Source organism: Oryctolagus cuniculus, chromosome 8 (genome assembly GCF_051225735.1).
Source record: "Oryctolagus cuniculus isolate XC-2025 breed Fujian yellow rabbit chromosome 8, ASM5122573v1, whole genome shotgun sequence".
Taxonomy (NCBI): domain Eukaryota; kingdom Metazoa; phylum Chordata; class Mammalia; order Lagomorpha; family Leporidae; genus Oryctolagus; species Oryctolagus cuniculus.
The window spans coordinates 86,923,636-86,948,334 of NC_142874.1; the positions used below are offsets into that span (position 1 = coordinate 86,923,636).

The window sequence follows — 24,699 nt, forward strand, 5'->3', positions numbered from 1 at the left end:
CAGGACTTGAACCAGACATTCTGATATGGGATGTGGGTATCCCAAGTTGTGTCTTCACTTCTGTGCCAAAAGCCTGCCCCAAGTACAGCACTTTGAATGAAGTATTTCCTCTAAAGTAAATTTAGATTTAGTGAAGTGACTTGTTTCCTTTAATGTAACATTGCCATTAAAGATTAACATAGTAAGGTCTGATTTATGATTAGAAGATAAAGGACCATTAACACAAGGCATCAAACCTAAAAGATGAAATGGAGTACAGTGATTTATGTTGTTGCTTGACAAGAAATCATAAATTCTTGCAGAAGAAGAGAGTTGCAAGTCAGTAGAATAACAATACTTCCATTAAATGTGTGCTTATATCTCTGCATTTGTCCTAGAATCATCATACGCAAGAGAGATCAAAAGTGAAATCTGAAGAGTAAAGCCACAAATGTTAGGAAAAGGCATATAAAACAAAGTAGTTGGGGCTGGCGTTGTGGCATAGTGAGTTAAGCTGCCACCTGCAATGCTGGCATCCCAAATGAGCGCCCCTTCAAGTCCTGGCTGCTCCGCTTCTGATCCAGTTCCCTGCTAATGCCCTTGGGAAAGCAGCAGAAGATGGTCCAAGTGCTTGGAGACCCTGAAGGAGTTCCAAGCCCTGGCTTCAGCCTGGCCCAACTCTGGCCATTGAAGCCATTTGGGAAGTGAACTACTGTAGAGAAGGTCTCATTCTTTCTCTCTGTCTTTCCCTCTCTGTCTGTACTGTGCCTTTCAAATAAATAAATACATCTTTAAAAACCTCAAAATCCCAAATAGTAAAGTAGCTAACCCTGTGCTGATCCCACAACACTTGGCTGCACCAAGCAGGGGAAAATGGCTTCCTCTCTTCTAGTCTTCCTGACTTCCGTCCTTCCATCCATCTTTTCTTTCTCTCTCTCTCTTCCCTCCCTCCCTCCTTCCTTCCCTCCTTCCTTCCTTCCTTCCCCTCTCTCTTTCTTTCTTTGAAAGGCAGAGTTACACACACACACACACACACACACAGAGAGAGAGAGAGAGAGAGAGAGAGAGAGAGAGATCTTCCATCTACTGGTTCATTCCCCAAATGGCCACAACAGCCAGGGCTGGGCCAGGCCAAAGCCAGGAGCCAAGAGCTTCTTCTGGATCTCTCAGGTGGGTGCAGGGGCCTCAACTCTTGGGCCATCTTGCACTGCTTTCTTAGACAGTTAGCAGGGAGCTGGATCAGAAATGGAGCAGCTGGGACTCGAACCTGCAGCCACATGGGTTGCTGGTGTTGCTGGCAGGCAGCAGCTTTACCCACTGTGACACAATGTTGGCCCCTCTTTTGATGTTTAATTGAACAACATTCACTCTGTGACTCGTTGAACATAATGCTATTTAGGTGCCTTTTCATGTCACCTTGAAATGTGTTTCCGTAATTCCAAAGTAAAAATTTGCTCTTTTTTATTTTTGAAGCTTTATTTTTTATTTACTTGAAAGGCAGAGTTACAAAGAGGAGAGGACACACACACACACACACACACACACAGATTGAGAGAGAGAGACTGAGACTCTTCCATCTGCTGGTTTACTTCCCAAATGGCCACAGTGGCCTGAGCTGGCCTAGGCTAAAGCCAGGAGCCAGGAGCTTCTTCTGGGTCTCCCCCATGGGTATAGGGGCCCAAGCACTTGGTCCGTCTTCTGCTGCTTTCCCAGGAATGTTAGCAGGGAGCTGGATCAGAAGTGGAGCAGCCGCCTCTCGAATCAGCACCCATATGGGATGCTGGCATCACAGGCAGAGGCTTAACCTTCTAACCCACAATGCCAGCCCCTTAAACTCACTCTTAATTACTTAACCTCTTAATTCTACAACTCTGCCATAGCCATTTTCTTCCTTTTTTTTTAAGATTTATTTTTTTTATTTGAAAGGCAGAGTTATAGAGATGAGAGAGAGTGAGAACTTCCAGGTGCTGGTTCACTCCCCAAATGACCTCCATGTGCAGGTCTCCCATGTGTACTTTCCCAGGTGCATTAGCAGGGAGCTAGATGAAAAGTAGAGCAGAAGGGACTTGAAATGGTGCCCATATGGGATGCTGGCATTGTTGGCAGTTGCTTTATACACCATGCCACAACACCAGCCCCAAGGAATGCAGCTTTAATGGACTGAAGAGCTGGGATCTAGGATTCTATGTACCTTAGGTAGCTAGAATGCTCAGCTGAGAAAGGGGCAAGACTTAAAAGGGGGAAGATGCTTATTACTCTAATGCAGTAATGCGACATCTGGGCTTCTGAGCGGCTTGTTTGATCACTGCATCTCCAAAAATGGGGATCCTGGGATTCAGTATTCTGGACTCGCGGGAAGAAAAGGATGGAGGTGAGAGGAAGCAGGTGCAGGTGTGTGTGTGGGGGGGTCCATGTATAACTGATACGTTTTCCTTTCTGCAGGGGAAATAGTCAGTGTCCCCAATGTCGCACATAATACGATAATGTTCCCTGACTAAAATTAGGAACTTGTTTTTATGTTAGGAATTTATAATTTCCTAATTGCTGCTGTTGTTGTTACATAAACAAGCAGATGTGCTTTTAAATTAGATTTGCCTTATAAACAAATGGGTATCTCAAGTTCAATCCAATTTTTTTCTGAGTGCCTTATGTATGAAGGTATTTTAATTTTGTTTAGTGTAAGAAATATGCTATATGCAATTAAATTTTTCTATGATTACATATTTCATAACTTCCAGAGGTTTTGACCAAACAATGATTTTAGTAAATATTACTTAAGTATTTATAAAAATGATATTTAATGTATTTCCTCTAAAATGGGTCATTTTTGAAGTAGAAATGTGTTTATAATTTAGGCACAATATGCTGTTTATGCAGCAATTTCCCAAAAATAATCAATATGCATTTTTTCATTTACCTCTTGCTGCCTAGCAAACTACCTTGAAACTTAGTGGCGGGTTAAAGCAATGTCATGGTTTGGATGTGGTTTCTTCAAGGCATCATATGCTGGAAGCTTAGTCTCTCCTGTGGTGATGTTGGGAGGGGGCGGGACCTCCCAGGGGTGGAGCCTGGTAGGAAGTAATTCAGTACCTGGGGGTACCGCCCTGAGGAAAGATGATGCCTGTCTTGTGGGAGTGAGTTGGGTCTCACAGGAATGGGTTGGTCCACAAGAGCAGGTGGTTATAAAGTGAGTTCAGGGTCTCGAAAAAGTCCTGTATTGTTATTTTTTGTCACTACTTCCCTGGGTCGGGGAAAAAAGAAAGGGAGAGAACGATCCAACATGGGAAGTGAGATACACAGCAGACCCATAGAATGGCAGATGTCCTAAACAGCACTCTGGCCTCAGAATCAGCCCTTAAGTCATGCGGATCTGGCTGAAATGCCCATGAGAGTATTTCAGGCAAGGAAAGCCAAGACACTCTGGGGAAAAAAAAAAAAAAACCTAAATGAAAGATCTCCACAAGTGAGATCCCAGTGGAAAGAATGGGTCATCAAAGAAGGAGGTACCTTTCTCTGAAGGGAGGAGAGAACTTCCACTTTGACCATGGCCTTGTCTAAATATGATCAGAGTCAGTGAACTCAGGGGGCTTCCATAGCCTTGGCAACTCATGACAAGAGCCTAGGGTGATTACTGATGCCATAAACAAGAGTGTCAATTTGTTAAGTCAACAACAGGAGTCACTGTGCACTTACTCCCCATGTAGGATCTCAGTCCTTAATGTGCCATACATTGTGATTTAATGCTGTAACTAGTACTGAAACAGTATTTTTCACTTTGTGTTTCTATGTGGGTGCAAACTGTCGAAATCTTTACTTAATATATGCTAAACTGATCTTCTGTATATAAAGAGAATCGAAAATGAATCTTGATGTGAATGGAAGGGGAGAGGGAGCGGGAAAGGGGAGGGTTGCGGGTGGGAGGGAAGTTATGGGGTGGGGGAAGCCAATGTAATCCATAAGCTGTACTTTGGAAATTTATATTCATTAAATAAAAGTTAAAAAAAAAAAGTGAGTTCCGCTTTCTCGGCTCACTCCTATGCTTCCTCTCTGACTTCTCTCTCACAGGTGCTCCTGCCATGTCTTGAGGCCTTCGCATGAAGCCAATGCTGGCACCATGCTCATGGACCCCTGGAGCTGTGAGCTAGGGACACCTTTAAAGTGTCCAGCCTCAAGGACTTTGTTATAGCAACACAAAAACATTAGGACAAGCCACCACCCGCAGTTGTCTCCCATGATTTCGTGAGTTGGGAATTTCGCCAGGAATGGAGACACGGCTCCTCTCTGTTTCACTCTATAGCTCTTGCGCCTGGAATGTCCAAAATGGCTTATTCCCTCACATGCCCGCCACTTCAGCCGGGATGGCTTGAGTGGTGGGGTCTGGTCACTGTGCTCAACTGGGGTCATTGTAAGTCTGGGACTCTGGTTCTGTCTGCGGTTGGGTTCCTTGTTCTCGTCATGTAGTACCAGAACCTCTCTTTCTCCACGCGGCCCTCCTGTGGAGTCTTTCCAGCCAAGTAGCCCTACTCTGTAAGAAGTTCAGAAACTTGAGTGGGAACTGACACACGTTCATTTTTGCCACCTTCTGTCGGTTAAATACTTCACAGGGTAGTCTGACTTCAGTGTTGGCAGGGATCACACAAGGGGATGAATACCGGAAGTGCGGTTCGTCAGGGGTGGGGTAACTGTGGAGAGGAGCTAGGACAAGACGCGTCTCTTGACAATGCCACTTCCTGGATCCTCAACTGTATACCCGAGTGTTTCTCAAGATGTGTGCTTTGTTTCTTAATCCAAGGCTTAAGAAATGCTTCTTAGAAAAAGCACTGGTGTAATAAATTTGGGAGACAGTACAAACTATAAGACCTTCTGTTGGTCTTGTTGGTGCACGGAAAAAGTAAAGATTTTGCAGTATAAAAATCTGTTTACTTGTTTAACCCAACATTTTCCAATCATTTAAGTGCATGGAACTGTCTGGTGTTTAGTAATACTTGTGTAATGAAATTTATCACAAGGTCATTTTTCACAAAACCCACACTGCATTTCCAACAAAGTGGGTTTTTCCACCAAAGGAACGTTGGGAAACACGGGTCTGTCATGTGTTGGCCTAAATAAACACACAGGGAGATTCTCCAAAGACAATGAATTTATTTGGGAATGGCCGAGCTTGGCACTGGGAATATACTTATTTGTGTATGTGTGTGTGTGTGTGTTTAAAGATTTATTTACTTTATTTGAAAGGCAGAGCCACAGAGAGGCAGAGAGAGAGAGAGAGAGAGAGAAAGTGAGATCTTTCATCTGCTGGTTCACTCCCCAAATGGCTGAAACAGCAGGAGCTGCACTGATCCAAAGCCAGGAGCCAGGAGCTTCTTCCAGGTCTCCCACTTGGGTGCAGGGGCTCAAGGACTTGGGCCATCTTCCACTGCTTTCTCAGGCCACAGCAGAGAGCTGGATCAGAAGTGGAGCAGCCAGGACTTGTACTGCTGCCCATATGGGATGCAGGCACTGTGGTAGGTGGCTTTACCCACTATGCCAGAGTGCCCACCCTGCGAACATACTTGTGAGAGTGACTATAGGAATATTCAAAGAGCAAAAGGCAGAAAAAGGATTTTAAAGATAAATTAAGGAATATATATAAACTGTGACAAAGATCATTGGTTACCTGGGCTTATTGCAGTTTGTGAGTTGGTGGAGTCAGGCAAGAGTTCTTATGCATCTGGCTGTCCTTGTGATGCACGTAGCAAGCTGCAGGCTGGAAAGTGCTTGGCAAAAGGTCATGTTACAGGCGTCTGTGCACGGCAGCCCTTTGGGAATTCCTTGTAATAGGTGTTACCATAACATGTGTGCATGAGGGGTCTCCTCTCTTCCCAACATCTTGCCTTTATCTATTTCTTTATTTTTCTAAAGGTTTGACACATGTCTCTTCAATTTGATTCTGATGATTTTCACATTTATATAGAGGAGTATAATAGTCCCTCCTTATTTATGGTTTTGTTTTATCTCCTTAGTCATGGTTTTAGTTACCTGTGGTCAACTGGGATCCAAAAAATTTTAAATGGAAGATTAAAAAATAGACAACTTAGGTTCTGATTTATGCTTGGTACTGAGAAGTGTGAAGCAATTTCACACTGTCCCATTCTCTGCCGCTTTGGTCATGAATCATCCCAGCGTGCAGCGTTGGCACTCAGTATCCACTGCTTGCCCATGAATCGTTTGGCAGCCACTATCTGATTGACTGCCATGGTGTACAGTGTTTGTCTTCAAGCGATTCTTATATAATAGCCCCAAAGGGTAAGAGTAGTGGTGCTGGGAATTTGGATATGCCAAAGAAAAGCCACAAAGTCTTTCCTTTAAGTGAAATGGTGGAAGATCTTGACTTCACAAGGAAAGAAGGAAATCATATGCTGAAGGTGTTACCATCTATGGTAAGGACAAAATAGTATATATAGGGTTTGGTACTCTCTGCAGCTACAGGTATCACCTGGGGACCTTGGGAGGTATCCCCTACAGATGAGGGCTACTCTATATCTGAGCTCTTGGTGGTCCCCCAGCTCTGCTTGGGATCCAGTTCCCTGCTAACGTGCCTGGGAAGGCAGCAGATGGATCAAGTACTTATGCCCTTGCCTGGATGGCATTCTAGTCTCCTGGCTTCTTCCTAGCTCAACCCAGACCATTGTGGCCATTTGGGGGAGTGAATCAGGGATGGAAGATCTTTTTGTCCCTGTCTCTTTCTTGCACTTTGCCTTTCAAATAAATAGAATAAATCTAAAAGGAAGGCAGAAGTATGAACAGCAGGCGCCCAAGTGCAGGGTGTTCAGTGAAGGAGCTTAATGATGATTCAAGTTGGCTATGGGGAGGCCTAATTTAATGCTACTTTGTGGCTACTAAGGGACCTCAGTCTCTGATCTTGGTGACTGGTGTGAATATGCGCAAGGAAGAATGGGGTGAGGGAGATACAGGAGTTGGGTTCCTAAAGGGCACAGCTGCAAATGACTTGTGGTGCCAGGGAGCAAGCCTCGGAAAAGTGAGCTCAGCACTTGGGGATGGTGTGGGAGACTCGATCTCCAGGAGGGAGGGAGGAAGCTCCCCAGCACCACCAACCCATTCTCCTAGGACCTAGCCCGGGAATAGCTAGGTGAATCTGAAAACGTCCTCGGCAAGTGAGCGTCCTACCCGGGGTTATCGCAGGTCTTCCTAAACCCTGATTTCAGAGCTCTAAGGACTTTGAGAGTAGCTAGCAACGGAGAAGCCCCCTTTTCATTCTAGTCCGCAGTAAACAGCAGCATCGCACAGAAATCCGCTAAGAACGAGGTCTCCAGTGGGGAGGAACGCACCTGGCAGAGAGTCAGCAATCTCCGTTGAGAAATCAATGACTGATATGAAGGAATGGGGCACTGAGTTGTCTTTTTATAATGTGCATTGAGTGGAATTTTACAGCGGAGCGCAACATGTGGAGGAGTCTTCCCTTTCAGAAGCTGGAAACGTTTAAAGAATGGGCACAGGCATGGGTACTGGCATGGGTACAGGCAGAGGCCGGGCTTGCAGAGGAAAAGCTGAGGGAGCAGCAGCACAAATTGCGGTCTTCCCCAATCAGCTTCCGCGGACAGGGCCCCCGGCACGACCGGCAAGGCACTTTCTGCAGGTTCCCAGCTTCCGCGCATGCTCAAAGCAGGGCCTGGCGCCAGAAGAGGTCCCTGAGCTTCCACGACAGTCTTCCAGGCCCCGCCCTTCCTCAGGCTGAAGAAGGAGGAGCGTCGTGCGCGCTCGCGAGGGTGTGAGCGCTGGGGCTCCGCCCCTCAGCCTGTGCCTCCGGGTCTCGCCGCCGCCTGGCCCCGCCCACACACCTCTGCCCCGGACCCATTTCCAAGCCCCGTGGGATGCGCCGCGCAGTCGGGGCCCAGGGCGCGAGCGCACGTCGGCGCGCGCACGTCGGCGCGCACCCGCCCCGACGCCAGGAGGAGGCCCCGCCCCCCGCCCCGCCCCCGCCGGCCTGCCCTGCTGCTACCCTGCGGGCGCGGAGAACACGGGCATCCGTGCGCGCGCGCGTTACGAAGCCATGGAAATCCCCGGCAGCCTGTGCAAGAAAGTCAAGCTGAGCAATAACGCGCAGAATTGGGTGAGTGGGGCCAGGGGACGACGGAGCGAGGAGCGGAGGCTGCCCCGGGCGGCAGCTCGTGTGGGGGCTGCTGCCTCCCTCGCGCCTCCTTCCTCTGCATCCTCCCGGGAGCGCGAGGGGATGGGTACCGGGCCGCGCCGCTGCCAGCTGGGCAGAGGGCGGCTCTGGGCTGCGCGCTGTGGCCCGCACAAGACCTGAGGGAGAATCTTGCACCCGCGGGCTGGCGGCTGCGGAAAGCTGTCCCCGGGGCGAAGGGGCGCCTGCATCCTCGGGAGTGGCCCGGAGCACCGCAGAGGCGGCGGGGGCGGGCCCCTGCCCGGTGTGCCTGCTTTTTCTTGACTCCGCGGGTGCTATTGGCCGGCTCCTTCTCTGTGTCTTTCCGTTTCTGAGTTTCCGTGTGAAGGCAGAGCACCCAACAATGTGGCCATTCACAGCGGAGACTGCTCTGAACTGAGGTTCTTTGTGTGTGTGTGTGTGTGAAATAACAGCTTTGGGGACTGGGTTCCCGGTGGCAGCGAGGTGTGGGGAGATGAATGGTTTATAACGTTCTGCATCGACTGCCGTTGGCGGTGTTGGTCAAGGACTGTGTCCTCGGAAGGCTACTTCCTTTTCCTTAATTACTGCCTGAGCAGAAACAGCTAAGTTTGTTAGAGCATTGTGGGGGTGTGGGGACGGCGTCCAATTTTGGAGGCTGGAAAGACGCTCGTTTTGGATTTAGATGAGAATTGTTATTTCACAGTGCAGCCGAATCGTGAGGTTTCAACGCAGTTGTGCAAAACAATCGTCACTTGCTGATGATGAGTCAAGGGGGGGGGGGAGGAAGCTATTTCAGGCTTTCGAATTTCCGTGTCTGTTGCTAAGATCAAGGATTCTCCGGAATTCCTTTCTCCTTTTAGTTATTGAATGCCTCTAACAAAGGTGTGGAGGAGATAACGGGGAATCGCACAGTGGACAGGGCTCTGGACTCCTGGCCTGGGCTCTGGCCCCAGCTTTGCCATTGACTGTCTGTGTGATCTTGCATAAAGACACTGACTACCTTGAACATCAGCTCACTTAAGGATGTTGTAGGGTGTCCTTCCCTGGCTTGTTTTGATGAGCAAAGCAGATAATGAATTCCAAAGTGCAGTGAAATCATTGCTTTAAACCTCGGACTTAGTCTTGCTCTTGCTACTTGGAAGTATTTTGGGGTACTTACAGATAGTTTTTATTGTGACTCACTTATTCCATTTGTCAAATCAGTGCATATTCTGCGTGGAGACCTGTGCTCGAAATGGAGATGAAAAATGCGGACTTAGTGCTTGCCTTCCGGTTGCTTATGGTTGTAAATGGCATTTGTTAGACGATGAATGTGTCTTTATGGGGCCACCGTGAATGGCTTAAGACAGAAGTTTTATTGTAATTTAGAGGAGGCATTAGTTTGTCCTGGGTGTTTTGAGAGGATCTCCGGATTTCTGAAGCAGAGGGGAGCTGTGTGAATGAGTGCTGGGAATAGGAATTACTGAATTTTTTTTTTTAACTCCAAGAACAATGAAGAGACTTGTTTGACGGCTATGGACTTTTTGCTGCAGAGTGGAGATAAGGATGAATAGGTAGGGTGGGGTAGGTTATGCAACTGGAAGGCTGCAGAGTTAAGACTTGATTCTGTGGGAGATTTTTGCCAAGGCTTGAATGTTAAATTTTCTGAGCCTCAGAAGTCTTTTGTTTTCCCAAATAGAACTCCCACCATCTCTCTCACACACTTGGGTCAACCTATAGGAGTGTGAAGTTCCCATCCCCGGGTAAATTGGTAATGCAGGAAGAGAGCCCAGATGTGGGATGTGGCAGTCCTGGAGACCAGGAGTGAGACCAAAATCTGAACGAATAGATGTGAAGCATGCCTAACCCTGAGCCCTGTTTCAGGCGTGCTTGTTATTAATTCATCCAGAGTGAGTGGGTGGAGCTCTGGCTAAGGTGGCAATGGGAGTAGAAGAGTGGAGAGTGAACCAACGGTAAAGGAAGGCCTTTCTCTCTGTCTCTCTCTCTCACTGTCCACTCTGCCTGTCAAAAAAAAAAAAATAATATTTAAGGAAGAGGAAGGAGGACCTGATGCAATTTAGGGAATGAAGAGAAGAGCGTTACAAGATGACCCTCAGTTTTGATTCCTTAACTCGCTGGAGTTTTACATTTCCGAGGTGGGTATCCTAAGAGCAAGGACCCTGGAGCCTGTTGCTTGGCTCGAATCTAGGCTCCGCTTATCATTACATACATAACCTTTGGCTAGTCCTGAGTTTCTCCGTGCTACCCCTCTGCTCATCTGTAAGATGGAGATCATGCCCACTGGGGATATTGTGACGATTAAAGGGGTTAGCGCTTAGCCTTACTGTTACACTCTTTATCACAGTCAGTGCCTCCATTTTACAGATGAAGAAACTGAGGCACAGAGATGTCTTATAGCTTATGGTATCACCCAAGACATATGGGTATCTCAGGTTTCATGATTATGGCCTTCTGTCATTGAGCCAGTTTCAACGGCAAGCTGGTGTTTGTCTCTCAAATGGTATGCACTGGGCAGTAGCTAGTGGAAATTTTCTGTTCCCAAATTCCAGTGGTTGCCACTAGGAGGCACTCATGAGCTTCTGCAATAAGCTTCAATCCACATGATTGCCAAGGATAGACTTCCAAAATCCTGTCAAAGTAGGGATGGTAGGGGCCCAAAGGTATTGAGAGGGCTTCTGATTTTTGTAATTGAAACATGGGTTGCCTCTGTTCAGGTCTTTCTTTCAGATAGCCTCATAGATCAGAGCTAGCAAGATGTGTAGATATAGAATATGTGTTTTCCAAAAATCCAAATAAACCAAATGCTGGTGTGGATAGCCAAATGTTATTTCCTTTTTTTTTGTTTTAAATTTAACTTATTTATTTTCACTTTATTTGAAATGCAGAGAGGCAAAGACAGATTTTTCCATCTCCTGATTCACTTATCAAGCACCCACCACAGTTAGGGCTGGGCCAGGCCAAATCCAGAGGCCTGGAACTGAGCCTTGGTCTCCTGCATGGGTGGCAGGGACCCGACTGTTTGTGCAGGATGTGCATCAGCAGGAAGCTGGAATCAGGAGTGGAGCTGGGACTAGAACTCAGACCCTCTGATGTGAGATGTAGGTGTTCCTGGTGGCATCTACATTGCTGTGTCAAATGCCCACTGCAGTAGTTAACTTTAGTTGCTTGTGAAATATTGTGGGTGGCTCCTGCCCAGTTATTTCCTAGGAATGTCACCATGTGGGCAGCCCCTTGGATCTTTGCTGGATTCTGTGAGTCACCGTTGCATTCAAGTCAGTCCTATCCGTTTCACATATTATCAGAACATCACAGATACAGATGTAATGTTACACTTGAGAACCGCAGCAAGTCCAAACTCCTCCTGCCCAAATTGTGACAGTAAGAAGGTCAGTTCAGATAATCCTGTAGTAGCACCATCAGTGTAAAATTGAGTCCTTCCCATGGGAAAGCAAAATGCAGTTGGCTTTTTTTCTGACATTGAAATAGAGAAGAAAGCGCTGGCAAGCACAGTCATCGAGTAGCAGTCTGCTGGAGCCTGCTGTGTTTTCTGGATGGTCAAAGCCGTATCCGGGGGTGCTGAGGCTGTGGGCAGTGCAACTTGGCAGCCGCTTGTGCGTCTTCAGGGGCCATGCTGCTTTCTCACTGGCCACACAGGGCCATTGTACAGATGCTTCCTTGGTACCAGCACCCTCCTGGCAATCTCTGCTTGCCCACCAGGTCCTCTCCATTGTTTTGCTACACCAGTGGCTTCTGAGAGTTCTAATGGCTCCTATTTAGTGTGTCCAGTCTGGCCTGAGGATGGACTTCACTGCTCTTTCGCAGTATTAGGTGTGGGAAGCAATCCCTAGTCAGTCATAATATCCATTCCTGTCATATACTTAGATTTATCAAGTGTGTTCAGAATTTCTAATCTTTATCCAAACATTCACCTCATTCCCATAGACTGTTGCATTTCCTTATCCTCCCAACCTAACTGTAGCTCCCATTCTCCCAGGTTTGCCACCAGGCTTTGGAATCTCAGTGCACTAGGCCCCTGTGTCAAGGAGTCCCCCATAGACTGCCTCTCCCTGACCTGGACGTTTTTCCCTTGTGTGCCTGTGTAGCTTCCCAGCTGAAGGTCAGGCCAGGGAGAGAGCCTTGCCTGTCTGGTAATCTTTAACCATGCGATTGCCCCAGGTGCTTCTCCAGTACAGAACCTCCTTGCAGTTTGTGCCTTTTGGCTTTTAAAGTTCCTCCAAATAGAAAAATGCAGCAGGTTTGCTTGGGACCCTCTAAGGTCGGGGGGCTGTGGGCAGCAGTAGTTCTCACTGGTCCATCCCCTTTCATCATGTTGCGGCAGCATCATAGGGCACCCTCAGTCTGTCCCATTCATCTATTTCTGTGCTGTGAAGATGAGCTGTTTGACCCCAGTTTCTTCTTACTGTGTTAATGTCTCGGATATCAGTGATACCCATACTGAAAAAGTTGAGATGGCAAATCAGATGAGGCTTCTGGAGTCACATGGAGGACCTGTGCAGAAGGGAGGCTCCCTTAATCAGAACATTTATCGTGGCCTAGGTAATGGGCATATTCAGTGGGTGAATGTTACAGTCACCTTAGAGCTGCTGCCCCATGACGGGCGTCGGCAGCCTCATCTGAGGTGCACGGCCCCCAGATAAACACACTCCACTGTGGCTTTAATCCAGCCCACTGGGCTGGCTGGGGGTGTGAGTGTGAGTGTGTGTGTGTGTGTGTGATAGACATACAGACAGGCATAGACTAACAGACACAGATAGCTGCCTGCGACTGTTCACTAGTGAGCTGTGGGTCTTGTGCTAGCCCAAACAGGTTCTGCTCTGCAGCATTTGAAACCAGGGCTACTGCTCCTAAGTAAGCTAGTCTCAGAACCCCTTTTTGCTGGGCCTCAGGGAGCTGATGATATGTTCTACACGGTTAGAAAAGGCCTTCATTCTCTAGTTGTAAGGGTTTCTTGATTTTGCCCTTTCTTTTCACTGAATACGTACTTTACTTTTTTTAAAGATTTATTTATTTATTTGAAAGGCAGAGTTACACACATACACACACACACACACACACACACAGATATCTTATCTTCCATCTCATGGTTTACTCCCCAAATAGCTGCATTGGGCAGGGCTGAGCCAGGGCGCAGCCTGAAGCTAGGAGTTTCATCTAGGTCTCCCATGTAGGTACAGGGCCTCAAGCACTTGGGCCATCACCCCTTTTTGGGTGACTTTCAGGCTGAATTCCAACAGACCAATATCTGACCTTGATCCAGGGGCAGTGTTCCCCTTTCATTTTAGCCATTGCAGATAACCACAATGCAAGAATTGAGTGTTTATCTGGTTCTTGTTAATTTGCATTTCCTTTTGTATTTAGTGAACCAAGCCCTGGGATTCGACTCCATCTCTAAATCCCATTGCCAGCTTTCCCTGAGTGACAGTTGCAGCCCTGCTGCTGTGTACACTGTGTGGCCACCCAGCATCCGAGTTCTGCATTCCCACCTGTTTATCCCTTCTTGTCCCAGGGCTATTCTAGCAAATCCCACTTCACTGACAGAAGTTCTTGTGGGAAAACCTACTGTTTCCTGCTGCTTTCACAGCAGAGTCAGCACAGAGAACTTCTGGGACCTCACGAGGAGTAGAGATTTCTCCCGCCAGCAAGCAAAGAATTAAGTCTGCAGTGGGCACTGCCTGGTATTCCCTAATTCAACTCAATTCTGTTCCTATCTGGGGATAGTGACAGATCCCCCAGGTTGAGGGCCCCAGTCCCCAGTACTGCCCACTCCAGACCTAGCCTTGAGTGTAGGCCTCAGACACTCTGACTGTCCAGCTACAAGCTGGGGTTCCTACCAGCCCATCCGCAAGTTCGATTAATTTGCTAGCGTGGCTCCCAGAACTTGGGAAAACACAACACTTATATTTCCCATGTATTATAGAGGATGCTTTAACTTAAAGGCTACAACTCAGCAGCCAAATGAGGAGATAGATTAAGGGGAGGTCTGCCAGGGTCCCGTGGAGCTGGGGCGCACCACCTTCCTGGCACCTGCATGAATTCCTGTTTGCCTTCCTGAGGGCTCTCTTCCTGGCTGTCCAGGAGCTCTGGATCCTCTCTGTATGTTTTATAATGGCTACTTTGTTGCAGAGACATGATTTCTAATTTGCTGGGTGGAGAAGCTAAGCAAAGCTGTCCATTCAAATTCTTCATTAGTCCTTTCTGGAATGAGTAGGGTCTCCTGACCTCTGGCCTGCCTTGCACAGAGAGTCATGAGCCAGGAACTGCGGAGGAGAACTGAAGTATGTACTTGTTTGCCATAATTACTGTGTCTGACGAGGCAGGCAGGATCTGTCACCATGCAATGATTTCCTCATTTACCTGTTTCTAATCAGTCACTTTGGCTGAAATGTTCTTCTTTCATTGTATCCCCAGGGTCTAGAAGGGATCTATCCACAAATAATGAAAGAGTAAGTAGTTGGAGTTCATGGCTTTCTTCTAGGAATCTCTTGGTGCCAGGGTTCCCAGATTGAGGTTGTCCAGGAACCCTCCCATTGAAGGTTTTGATATATGTATGTAAAAGTCCATTAAATGCATTTCAAAAGTTCTTTAACCTTTCAGACAGAGTAGTTGGTGAGCCTGGCGTGTATGCAGCGCGCGCATGCATGACAGCTGACGGTGGTCAGAGAAGCATGCAGGTAACTTTCATTCTGATTCACAGCCTGTTTTACAGTAGCAAGGTTTTAGGAGTAGCCTTTGTGAGTTGTTTTCAACTCTAGGAAGTTACAGTTTTCACTTTGCTACCTATCCTTGACTTGTTAATGTTCAAAAGTGAATTAGCAGTGAACCGTGAATTAAAGGTTTCAGCATCAGAAACACTGTATTCTACAGTTTCTCCATGTTGTATGCTGCCTCTCCAGTTTTTCCATGTCATTTCTCGGAACATAAAAGAAACCTACGCATCATCATTTCCGGGTTTCTTGTTGCAGTTAGCTTAAGATGGGTGGTGAGATGGGTGAAAGATATCTGATAAAGTCCAAAGTCTGATGTTTGGTGTATGCTGTGTGCCTTTACAACTTTCACTTCAGTTCCTAAAGAAGTCACAAATCTGAAATTCTCTGAATGACATCACAGGAGAAATTAATTTGCTCCGTAGAAGAGTGAGTAAAATAACAAAACAGTCCATGTGGAAATTAAGGTGGGTCATAAAAGGGGCACGGGGCCACTTTTGTGGGTATTGAAGATAGAAATTTAGACTGTACAAAATGCACATTAAAAATATGAGAGGCCATAGGACATTAGCCTAGAGACAGAATTGCTAGTTGTTGAGTCCCAAGTGAATTGTCCCAGTTCTACTAAAGTTTTCCGAGTATCAGTCAGCATCTCACTTGCGGGTTGCATAGAGATGATAAATCATATCCTAAATAAAATAAATGCTTTGGGGGAGGCTGAGACTGGGAACTGGAGCTCACAGAGTTGGGGATCCTTCCACCTAAAATGAGGGCCTTCTCTTTTACTGAGCACTGACAAGGAACAGGAGAGAAGGTTACGCATTGTGGAAAATGCCAGGAATTGTAACCAGTCTTTGATCTACCCTCCTAAGATGGTAAAAAAAAAATACATGCAGAAAAAATGCAAGTAATAAATGGTGCCTAAATAACAGATTATATAGGAGTAATGTTATAGGAATTGCCTGGGTTTCATGAGTACTTATGCCAAACCAGGTAACACTTCCTGAAAGCACCCGAACTATTAAGTAAGAAAGAATGACTTTGATTTCTCTGGCCTGGGGATAGCAGCTAGGGTATTGATGACTCAATAAAGTTTTGAGTCAGAAGAAAGTAACTCACTCTTGACACTATTGTCATGTTTGTTCAGAATTATAGAAAAAATTTGTCTGGAGTGGGTACAGAAAGAGGAGAAAGAGGAAACAAGATTGCATGTAAGGTCTTTAGATGTTTATCTTATTTTTTAAAAAAGATTTATTTATTTATTTGAAAGTCAGAGTTATGAAGAGGCAGCGTCAGAGGCAGAGAGAGAGAGGTCTACCATCTACTGGTTCACTCCCCAAATGGCCGCAATGGCCGGAGCTATGCTGATCCGAAGCCAGGAGCTTCTTCTGGGTCTCCAATAGGAGTACAAGGGCCTAAGGACTTGAGCCATCTTCTACTGCTTTCCCAGGCCACAGCAGGGAGCTGGATTGGAAGTGGAGCAGCTGGGTCTTGAACTGGCATCTACATGGGATACTGGCACTGCAGGCTGTGGCCTCATTTGCTATGCCACAGCTCTAGCTCCTTATTTTTTTTTTTTTAAAAGATTTATTTTTTATTTGTTTGAAAGAGTTACAGAGAGAGGAGGGAGAGAGGGAGAGAGAGAGAGCTCCCATCTGCTGGTTCAATCCCCAAATGGCAACAAGGCCTGGGACTGTGCCAGGCTGAAGCCAGGATCCAGGAGCTTTTTCCATGTCTCCCATGTGGGTGCAGGGCCCTAAGCACTTGGGCCATCTGCTGCTTTCCTGTGTCTATGTCACAACCTTGATAACATCTTTAGATGTTTTAAACAGAGGCAAAAGCCCACCATCTTGCAATTTTATATTTTTAAAAAGTGCCTTTTGCTTTACCTTGAAAAACTGGGATACAGGAGAATCTTACAAGTCTTTAAGTTTTTTTTTTTTTTAATGATTTATTAATTTATTTGAAAGGCAGAGTTAGAGAGAGAGGGAGAGACAGAGAGATTTCATTTGCTGATTCGTTCTCCAAATGGCTGCTACTGTCAGATTTGGGTCTGGGTGAAGCCAGGAATCTAGAGTTTCATTTGGGTCTCCCATGTAGGTAGTGGTGACCCAAGCCATCTTCTGCTGTGTTCCTAGGTGGATTAGCAGGAGCTGGAACAGAAATAGAAAGCCAGGACTTGAACTGGTGCTCAGATGCCAGTGTCACAGGTGGTGGCTTATCCCACTGTGCCATAACACTGACCCCAAGTTTTTCTTTTTTTAAATATGAACAATATCATGCATACATAAAGAAAAGCCTCCTTATCCCAAGACTATCACATTTGCTGCCAGGATCCTTTTCAGTACAGGAGGCAAGAAACTGAAAGAGCCTTTTTTTAGTGATTAAAACAGACCCCCCCCCCCCAGCCTTTGTTTTCTCTCATATTCTCAAGCACTTTATAGCTTGTCAGACAATTTTTATACATTCTAGTGCAATTTAGTAAGAAAAGCAGAGGAAATTTTAATAAGACCAAAATAATTTGAAATTCATTAGGTACATGTTTCTTCTTGCCCAGGAGCAGTGTTAACTTGGAAAAGTCCCAAACCAAAAGTGACCTGGTTGAGCAGGTTCTGCAAGTCGGGTAGCCTGATGTGCATAGCAGCCTCCACCCCTTTCCAGCAGAGAGCTTGCTGTCTTCTCCTCAGCCACCAGGCCTGGGCGCTAAAGTGGAGAGGTAGCACTGCTTCTCAAGAGATGCAGATATCAGTGTCTGAAACCCTGTTTTTTTGTTTCAATTCCTGCTAATGCACAGCTGGCAAGTTTTGATTGCTTCTCCGCTTATTGCGAAGAAACAGGTTTATAGATCCGTATTTCAGATTTTCATAGGCACCATCTGCAGACCACAGGTGCTCTCCACCACCCAACCAAAATCACAGTGTGAATTTGAAACAGAGGTGGAAGAGAACCAAAATTTCCAGGCTCTACTTGTTTTCTTAAAAGAGCTTTAAAAAGGAAAATTTGCATTTTTAATTTAATTTTACATATATATTTAAAAAGATTTATTTATTTATTTGAAAGGCAGAGTTACACAGAAAACTGAGGCAGAGAGAGAGGTCTTCCATCTGCTGGTTCACTCCCCAGTTGGCTGCAACGGCTGGAGCTGTGGTGATCAGAAGCCAGGAGCTTCTTCCTGGTCTCTCACACGGGTGCAGGGGCCCAAGCACTTGGGCCATCTTCCACTGCTTTCCGAGGCCATAGCAGAGAGCTGGATGGTAAGTGGAGCAGCCGGGTTTCAAACCAATGCCCATATGGGATGCCAGCACTGCAGGCCAGGGCGTTAACCCACTGAATCACAATGCCAGCCCCTACATTTTTTATATTATTAAGGGTTACCCATTATTAATGATTTCAGGATGACCAAAGCAATCTTTTTTTTAAAAGATTTATTTTATTTATTTGAAAGACAGCGTTACAGAGAGAGATAGAAGCAGAGAGAGAGAATGAGAGAGAGAGGGAGGTCTTCTATCTGCTGGTTTACTCTCCAAATGGTTGCAATGGCCAGAGCTGTGCCGATCTGAAGCCAGGAGCCAAGAGCCAGGAGCCAGGAGCTTTTTCCATGTCTCCCATGTGGGTGCAGTGGCCCTAGGACTTGGACCAGCCACTGCTGCTCTCCCAGGTGCATTAGTAAGGAGCTGGATCTGAAGTGGAGCAGCTGGGACTAGAACCCGCGCCATTATGGGATGCTAGCGATGTAGGCTGGGGCTTTACCCCACTGCACCACAGTGCCAGCTCCCAAAACAATCTTTAGAACATCTCTGTTCTACTTTCTGATGTTGCTTGTGGTGTGACCATGTTCATTGTACTTTCAAAGCAGAAAAAAAAGCCCTGTAAAAACAAAATAACAACAAAAAATCATATTCTGAGCATTCCAGCAACTTTCTTTGTGTATATTTAGCTGTACTATATATAACCAGCTGGTTTGTATGAGATGATTAAAAAGGCCAAAGATAAAATTTGTCTTTTCTTCTTTGTCTGTGAAGTTGCTGTTTATTTTTTGACCTGTTTGATGTATGTGTGAAACAGTGTTATCCAGCAGTAAACTGGAATTTTATCTTGGAAAAAAAAGATATATTGAAGAGGGTGGGAGGGACAATTTTACATCACCTCTGTAGCCCCTCCTCAAAGCCCAGGTAGCGAAGTTGGGAGAGAAATAACCTTCTGCTTGGGGAAGGAGAGCTAAGTGAGCACCAGACTTCATCTTAGATGCTAACACTGAGCCGACTCCAGTAGAACCCAGTGCAGGGCAGGCCTCCACAGTCCCGTGCTCCAGGTTGGTATCTACAGATGGGCCTGCAAGCCTGCCCTGGCACCAAGCAACACTCTGCATTTCCACATCCACTACACTGTTAGACTAACTGCAGTGACCTCAGGTTCTAGGCCAGTTCCCAAACCAGGCCAGCCTCAGGGCCATGCTGTCCCCAGTCCCCACCAGGCTATCTTCCGCAGCCTTAGCCATCATGCTGTTGCCTGAGGGCATAGCCTCCAAGGGTCCCCCATTTCTCCATTGACCAGGGCCTGCCCAATTTGAGACCAGAGGTAGGTTGGCCTACACAGCCCTAAGCTTCAGGTATGCTCCCCTCTCCAGTCTGGCCTCTGTAGTCTACAGTCGAGCAGACTGAGGGCCCTGGCCTATTGCAGTAGATCCTGGTGCCAGGCTAGACCATTTGGACTAGGCTCCAGGCTGTGGGCCCAGGCACCAAGCCTATCCTAGGGCCTGCCCAGTCTCTGCAGTTTTAACCTCAAGGCTCACACTGGCAGTACAAAAAAAGACTATTACTGGCCAATATTCCTGATGGATGTAAAACACTTCCACATAGTAGTGGTAAACTGAATTCAGCAGCACCATGATCAAGTGGGATTTATCCCAGTGATGCACGGATGGTTCAGCATACACAAGCGTATCTGTGTGTTAACAGAATGAAGAAAAAAAACCCCCTGTGATCATCTCAAATGATGTAGAAAAGTCATATGACAAAATTCAATATCCCCTGGATTCCAAGATGATGGAATAGGGAAGGGTGTACTGCTCTTGGCTAGGGGTAAATAGTTTAAAAAAAAAAAAAAAAAGAAGCAGTGTAGGAAGTATATTCTCAGGGAGAGAGTTAGAAAACCACAGTGGAGATTCTACAGAAGGAAGAGGAACACTGTGGATCCATATGGAAGGTACAGATGTGCAGCACAAACAGGGACACAACACATGACTCCAGCAGCTGAGAGCCAGAGAAAGCGCCAGCTCTGGAGAATGAGGTGAGATCAGACTGCAGGAGCCCATGCCACTGGTCGTACAGCTGGAATAAGAATACGGTGTGAGTTTGGCCTGGAGCCTTAAAAGAGACATGGTACCTGCTGACCCACTGGAAAAAAAGGGGGGGCATGTTTCTCTCATACCCCCTCCTCCCAACAACAGCATGTGGCAACCGGCTGAGAAAGGGTGGGCAGCATGTTAGGCATAAGCGGCAGCTGTGACAGCTCTTGTGTGCACACCCAGCAACTGGCTGAGATAAGATGCCATCTTGTCAGTAGTACTCTCAGCAACAGCTCAGGTGCACACACCTGGCAACCTGTGGGGAGAAGGTAACATTCAGACGGCAGCTGTTGTGCAACCGTGTGATCCAGAGATTCTAGCAGAGGGAAACATCTGTGTTCTCCTTTGGCTTTGAGTCCGGCTGGGAGGATTGATTGGGCTGTTGGGTGCCCCCAGCCTCTCAACATATCACAGGCTCTGGGGCAGAGCACCCACAGGTAGCTGACTCTGGCTACATCTCTGCCTCTCTGTGGACAGGACAGTCTAGTGGGGTGAAGTGGATCCCCTGCACCCTGTGACTGTGGGAGCCTTGTGTGCTGAAACTGTGGGAACTCTTTAAGTGCACAAGAAGGCACAGGGTGTAGCTAGGTCTCAGAGCAATCACTGTGAGTGGCTCCAGATGCTCAGATCCTGACTGTCTGGTGGGAGTCATTGCAATGGGATCTGTGCTCACACTGAGGACTGCACAGATCCTTTGTGAGGTTCTTATGGCAACACAGATGAGTATTGCACCCACTGTGGGCTAACACCTGGGCAACGATCACCTTGGAAAAGAGGTGAGGGTGTGATTACTCCAACAGAGGTTGTCAAACCCTCCCTGCTGATAAAAAGAGCTCTACCATGTCCAACTTGGTTGTCACTCTGGTTACTCACAGCACCCCGGACTAGAGCTTCCTAGCCACACCCCACACACACCTCTGTATATTCACAGAGGTATAGTACAAAGATAAAAGCCATCAGAGGAAAAATTACCACAAATGCCTAAAGATAAACAGAAATTAAAAAAGGAAGATAAGGAAGACAACATGTCCTCCCCCCTTCAAAAGGAATACTACAACACTTCAGTATTAGAATATGAAGATGAAGTGATTGATGAAATGCCTGAAATGAAAATCAAAATATTAATCATAGGATTACTAAGCAGCAGTGAGAAGCAAATTCACAAATTAGATCCATACATGAATGACATGAATGAAAAATTCTTATGTGAAATTGAGAATTTGAGGAGATATCAAACTGAAATATTAGAAATGAAGAATTCAATATGTCAAATAAAAATACAGTGGAAATCTTAACAGCAGATTTGGTGAGGTAGATAAAAAAATATCCAAGCTAGAAGCAAATGTTTGGAAATTTTTAGTCAGACAAAACAAAAGAAGAAGAAATTAGAAAAATTAAAAATAGTGTTGAAGATTTATGGAATACTATCAAACAACCCAACATATGGGTCTTAGGAGCTCCTGAAGGTGTGGAAAGAGAATGGATTAGAAGGCCTATTCAGTACACGAGGCACATAGAACTCCTTATAGACAAGGCTAGAAAAGAGCTTCACCGTGACACATTGTAGTCAAGCTTTCAATAATAAAACATAAAGAAAAGATTCTCAAATATGCATAAAAGAAATGCTAGATTACTTTCAGAGGATCTCCAATTAGATTCACAGCTGATTTCTCATCAGAAATCCTACAGGATAGGAGAGAATCAAGAGATATAGTCCAAGTCTTAAGAGAAAAAAACCTATCAACCCAGAATACTGTACCCTGCAAAGCTCTCATTTATGAATCAAGGTGAAATAAAGACCTTCCGTAACAAACAGAAATTGAAATAATTTGTCACTACTCTCCAGCTTTCCAAAGATGCTTAAGAATATGCTACACACAGAAGCACAGAAAGATAGTCATCATGATGAAAGAATGCGAAGGCAGAAAATCTCCTAGCAAAAGTACTGAGGAAACCCAAAGCAAACAATAGGAATATTCGCAGAAAAATGGCAGGGCCAAGTCATTACTTATCAATAGTAACCTGTAAAAGATTCAGGCTGGCTAAATGGATTAAAAAAAAAAAAAAAGACCTATCTATTTGCTTCCTACAAGGAAGGTTTCTTACCAACAAAGATACAGACTGTAAGTAAAAGGCTGGAAAAAGATAATTCCATGCTAACGGAAAACAGAAAGGAGCAGGTGTAGCCATCCTAGTATCATACAAAATAGACTTTAACACAAAACTGTTAAAAGAGAGAAAGACAAAGAAGGGCACTGTGTAGTGATTAAGGGATCAATTCAATGGGAAGAAGTGACTTTAATAAATGTATATGAACCCAATTCTAGGATGCCTGGCTATTTAAAAAAAAGTTAACAGATCTAAAAGGAGACATAGACTTCAATACAATAAAAATGGGGGATTTCAACACCTGTCTTTCATCAATGGACAGTTCAACTAGACAGAAAGTCTGCAAACCACAGAACTAATGAACATTTGGATTAGATGGGCCTAATATCTATAGAACTTTTTATCCCACAGTTATAGAATACACATACTTTTCATCAGTGCATGGAACTTTCTCTAGGATAGACCATAAAATAAGTCTCAGCAAATTCAAAAAAATCAAAATCAACCAAGCATCTTTTCTGACCACAATGGAATGAAGCTGGAAATTAACAACTCCAGAGTCTCTGCAGCATAGACAAACACATGGAGACTGGACAACATGCTCTTGAATGAACAGTGGGTTGTAGAAGACATCAAAAGAGATATCAAAAAATTTCTAGAAATGAATATGACAATGCAACATATTAAAACTTTTGGGGTATAGCAAAAGCAGTGTTAAGAGGAAGTTTGTAGCAATTTGTGCCTACATGAAAAAGTTGGAAAGGTACCACATAAATGAGCTATCACTGCATCTCAAGGACCTAGAAAAACAACAAACCAAACCCCAAATTAGTAGGATGAAAGAAATAATTAAAATTAGAGAAGAGAGGCTGGCACCGTGGCTCAATAGGCTAATCCTCTGCCTGCAGCGCTGGCACACCGGATTCTAGTCCTGGTCGGGGCTCTGGATTCTGTCCTGGTCGCTCCTCTTCCTGTCCAGCTCTCTACTGTGGCCTGGGAGTGCAGTGGAGGATGGCCCAAGTCCTTGGGCCCTGCACCTACATGGGAGACCAGGAGAAGCACCTGGCTCCTGGCTTCAGATCAGCATGGTGTGCCGGCTGCTGTGCGCCAGCTGCAGCACACCGGCCTCAGAGGCCATTGTGGGTGAACCAATGGAAAAGGAAAACCTTTCTATCTCTCTCACTGTCCACTCTGCCTGTCAAAAAAAAAAAAAAAAAAAAAAAGAAAAATTAGAGAAGAGATAAATAAAATTGAAGCAAGCAATACAAAAGATAAGTGAAATAAAGAGCTGTTTTTTGAAAAAAAAAATGATAGACCATTTTCCCAATTAACCAAAAAAAAAAAAAAAAAAAAAAGAAAAAAGGTGGAGACCCAAATCAATAAGATCAGAGATGAAAAGGCTAGTGTAACAACAGGTACCACAGACATAAAAAGAACCATCAGGAATTACTACCAAGAGCTGAATGACAACAGATCAGAAATTCTAGAAGAAATGGATAGATCCCTGGGTATGTAAAATCTACCAAAATTGAGTCATGAAGACTTAGAAAACTTAGACCAATAACCAAGATGGAGATTGAATCAGTAATAAAGACCCTCCCAATGAAGAATAGCCCATGACTAATTGGCTGGGCTGAATTCTACTAGACTTTTAAAGAACAACTAATTCTAGTTCTTCTTAAGCTGTTCAAAACAATTTAAAAGGAGAGAATCCTCCCAAACCCCTCCTGTGATGCCAGCATCACCCTAATTTCTAAACCAGAAAAAGGGAAGAGAACTATGGATCAATATTCTTGATGAACATAGATGCAGAAATCCTCAACAAAATACTAGTTAATTGAATCTAACAACACATGTGAAAGAACATTCACCCAGACCAGTGAGATTTATCTCTGCTTTTCAAAGATGGTTCAACATTCACAAATCAATAAATGTGACTCATAACATTAACAAACTGAAGAACAGCACCGTATGATTATTTCGAAAGATACAGAAAAAGCATTTGATAAAAACAGCATCTTTTCATGATGAAAGCCTTAAGCAAATTGGGTATAGAAGTAACATTCCTCAACACAATCAAGGCAAGCTATGACAGAACCACAGCCAACATCCTATTGAATGGGGAAAAGCTGGAAGCATTCCCACGAAGATCCAGAACTGGGCAAGGATGCCCACTCTCACCATTACTATTCAATATACTACTGGAAGTTTTAGCCAGAGCTATTAGGCAAGAAAAAAACTCAAGGGAGTTCAAATTGGGAAGGAGGAATCAAAATATTTCTATTTGCAGATGATATGATTACATATTTATAAAAACTCCAGCAAGAGACTCTTAGAACTCATAAAAGAGTTTGGTAAGGTGGAAGGATATGAAATTAACACACAAAAATCAA

General features: G+C 45.3%; 1 protein-coding gene across 2 annotated transcripts in view; it reads left to right on the forward strand.

The window, feature by feature from the left end:
- Nucleotides 1-8,029: 8,029 nt before the first annotated feature.
- Nucleotides 8,030-24,699, forward strand: part of PAPSS1 (3'-phosphoadenosine 5'-phosphosulfate synthase 1) — a 109,247-nt gene continuing 92,577 nt past the window's right edge. The window contains 1 exon segment of one of the 2 annotated variants that reach the window (NM_001082172.1): nt 8,030-8,089. In NM_001082172.1, the coding sequence (NP_001075641.1) occupies nt 8,030-8,089 (60 nt within the window). 2 annotated transcript variants of the gene reach the window in all.